Genomic DNA, 3,471 nt, shown 5'->3' with positions numbered 1-3,471 from the left:
CTCTGAAACACATTGTGCAGTGTAAAATTAATAGATGCACTTCATCTTTTGAATCCTCGCATATACAACTTGTGCTGAAGAGGCAAGATATGTTTAACCTAACTACCAGACAAAACAAAGTATCTCAACCGTTATGTTGAAAGTAATTTTTGTGAAGAGATAAGCCATAAAAATGTTTCAATTTGAAAGCTATACTCGACGTAAGTATAAGTTATGTATTGAGAAAAAGAAATACTACAGATAAGAATGTACTTACGTATGCCAGAAGGTGCCAATTGTAGATATTGTTCATGCTGTACATGTTTCGACCTTCAATACACGGCTCATATTCAGCAGCATTCTAGCATGTAAAATTTATTACATGGAGAGATTGTTTATGACTATTTACGGGAAACACACGCACATATAGAAATAAACATTGTACAGCATGAATAATATATGAAAGTGACACCTTCTGGCATACGTAAGTAGATTCTTATCCATAGTAAAAATATTGAAGGTGTCAAGGCTAATCAATTCGAAAACTAAAAGTTTACGCAATATTGAAAATAAAATACTCCATTTGTCAATATAAATTTAGAATAGTAATTACCTATACTGTTATAAACTCTCAATACAACAAATTACAAACAATTTACAAACGAATTAGGTCTAGGACTAGAGGGTAAACTATTTCCGAAACATAAACAAATGTTAGTATCTGTTTTATTAAATTATATAAATAATTCATAGGAACTTATATAGCACTGGTGCCTGTTTCGACATATACCTTTACACTTTTTTAAAGTTCAAAGGTGTCCATGGGACATCCATACATCAACTAACTCCCTTCACTTCCCTTGCTGGTATCGTCACTGTAAACTATTATTGGGTGTTTCTATGATCAACGCCAACAGACTGTGTCAGAGCTTGTCCACTTACCGCAGCACATCCTGAGCATACAGTATAGTATAGTCAAGAGAGGAAGGACTGCCTAGTGTCTTTCTGTCATAAAGTATCCACACAGTTCTTGAGTGCAGTGAGGTGTTTTCTGACGTCACTAACTGCCCTCCATGTCTGCTCTTCCACACAGACAGTGAGATCCTACCCCCCTCGGCCTTGCACCTACAGCTGTTCAGTGCTGTCCCCAACACTGCTGCAATCCCCAGTGTCTTACTGTCATAAAGTATCTACACAGTTCCTGAGTGCAGTGATGTGTTGTCTGACGTTACTAACTACCCTCGATGTCTGCTCTTCCACACAGACAGTGAGATCCTACCCCCCCGGCCTTGCACCTACAGCTGTCCAGTGCCACCCCCAATACTGCTGCAATCCCTAGTGTCTTACTGTCATAAAGTATCTACACAGTTCTTGAGTGCGGTGATGTGTTGTCTGACGTCACTAACTACCCTCCGCGTCTGCTGCTCAACACAGACAGTGAGGTCCCTCCGCCCCCGACCTTGCACCACACAGCGGTCCAGTGCCGCCCCCAGCGCCGCTGCCGCCCCCTGGTGTCGCTCCCTGTGACCTGTAGCGCACTTCACCACCGCCAGCTCCACAGTCTCGATGTCGTCCAGGTACTCTTTCAACACCCCCGCAAGTGTCGTCGTGGTAGTTGTCACATTCACGTCGGTTTCGCCTTCCTCCTTCAACTGCAAACAAAACTTATTGAAATCGTTTCAAAACAAGGAAGAAAACACAGTGTTTTAGAATGGGAGCACAAAAGGGACTATTATAGGCCTAACTAAAATATTAATTTAAATTACCGTGAAATCGGAGAAACGTCCTTCATAGCTTTGTTCCTGGCCAAGGTCAAATTGTTAGCCCAAAAACCAGAGGCATTTGGGTCCAGAATTGACCTAAATTGGAGTCAATCCCGCGACCTTTTTTTTGAAGGTGAGTACGATAACCACTCTGCTACCCAGAGAGTTTGATCATTGATCAAGGGTAACTGGATCCAGCTCTATCAGTAAATTGCTTAGCTCTGAGGAGGCTATAATGAATGATAATTTATCGCAACGATTTTAAAAGATATTCCTAACGATTCATTTTTAGCATTTATCTTCTCCTTTGTTTAAAAATTAATAACACAATTCACAATTACCTTGTAACTTAAAATTAATTAGGTAGGTATTTAAAACCTGATTATATTGTGATAAAACCAGGGTTTGGAACCTCCTATTACAAATAACCTATAAATGCTTATGACAAAAAAAAATAAAAGAGGTTTTAAGCACAGAGCTTGTTTTATTCAAGTTATTTTATGAAAAAAAAACAACTACTTAGAAATGTCATTGGTGACTGTGTTTCAAGTGACCTTTTTCATAATAAAATGAAAGCCATTCAAGGGTACCATAATTATATTTTAATAATGCTTTAGTCAAAAAAGTATTCCAATGGATAAAAAATAAATTTTTTATACATTACAATTTTATAGCTGCCAAGTCCTCATCTACATAATATAATCAAAGTTAACGAATCCTATTCTAATCAAGCTTACATTTGAATAACGATTAGTGATGTTTATGAACCAATCAAATTCAATGGATAGCCAAGTAAGTGCGAAATATACTTTACTTACAGCATTACGTAAAATATTATTATATAAGATGAAAATGCACATGTAGTCAGTAATCTTTTTCAGAAGAGAGCAGAAGCTATTTAAAGTTTCCCTACATGGTTAGTTTTTGTGATTATTTCTAAATAAATAAGAGAAATAAGAAGTCAATAAATAAATATGAAAAAACGTGTGAGTAAAGCTGTAAACTAACCTTACCTAACCTAACGTAACGTAAACTGTGGGGTTTCCACAGTTGAAATAGTGGCGGCCCTCTTTTGAAAAACACCATACGTTTTTATAAAATATGATTGATTATTAGGTTTAAAATTATTAGATGAAACTAAGTTTCTATAATGGTAATCAATCTTTTATTTAGTCTTCAGAACACCCATCCAGTCCCATGGACATTCTAAGATACTTTTTATACTAAGGGTTACCTGTGCGGAAACTTCCACGGATAGCATCAGAGTCAATAACACAAACACCGTTCTTGTAAGATCCATCGCGGTTGTGATGATCAATGACCAATGACCAGCGCCACACAACTAACTGTGATACTCTGTGATAACTGTAGCGAAGCATGCGTCATGTGACATAGTCGTTGCGTCACAGGAAAACACTGTCTGAATCACACCGAACATAGTTTCCTTATCACCAACAAAAACTAGATGTCTTATCTCAATGCCTCGGGAAAACAACACACACTAACAGAAAACGATATCAGTGTTTAGTAATTAACTGTTTGTCCTAAGGAATTTAGTAAATTTGTGTTTTCCAATGCAGTTTCATATTTACCGTACTTTATTGTAGAAAGAATTTTAGGAAATAATGAATATCAGTTTTTAATTTAAATGAAATATATCATAAATAGAAAAATTTGCTAACATACAACTTTTGCCTAAGGTCAAAACGCTTTAATTTTTAGATACTAA

The 3,471-nt window shown here is 36.7% G+C and overlaps 1 protein-coding gene across 1 annotated transcript; it reads right to left on the bottom strand.

Annotated features, from left to right (window-relative positions):
- Positions 1–389: 389 nt before the first annotated feature.
- On the bottom strand, positions 390–3,091 carry LOC128983020 (uncharacterized). Its single transcript, XM_054402141.1, has 2 exons — positions 2,977–3,091; positions 390–1,631 (listed from the first exon to the last, which is right to left on the bottom strand). The coding sequence occupies exons 1-2, from the start codon at positions 3,040–3,042 to the stop codon at positions 1,329–1,331; spliced, it is 369 nt and encodes a 122-aa protein (XP_054258116.1). The 5' UTR covers positions 3,043–3,091; the 3' UTR covers positions 390–1,328.
- Between the last annotated feature and the right edge of the window lie 380 nt (positions 3,092–3,471).

This window comes from Macrosteles quadrilineatus, unplaced genomic scaffold (assembly GCF_028750875.1).
Source record: "Macrosteles quadrilineatus isolate MER2022 unplaced genomic scaffold, UCM_ALF_1.0 Scaffold_1__1_contigs__length_201487025, whole genome shotgun sequence".
In the NCBI taxonomy this organism is placed as follows: domain Eukaryota; kingdom Metazoa; phylum Arthropoda; class Insecta; order Hemiptera; family Cicadellidae; genus Macrosteles; species Macrosteles quadrilineatus.
The sequence above is the reverse complement of the archived record's forward strand: the minus strand, read 5'-3'. Positions and strand labels throughout refer to the sequence as shown.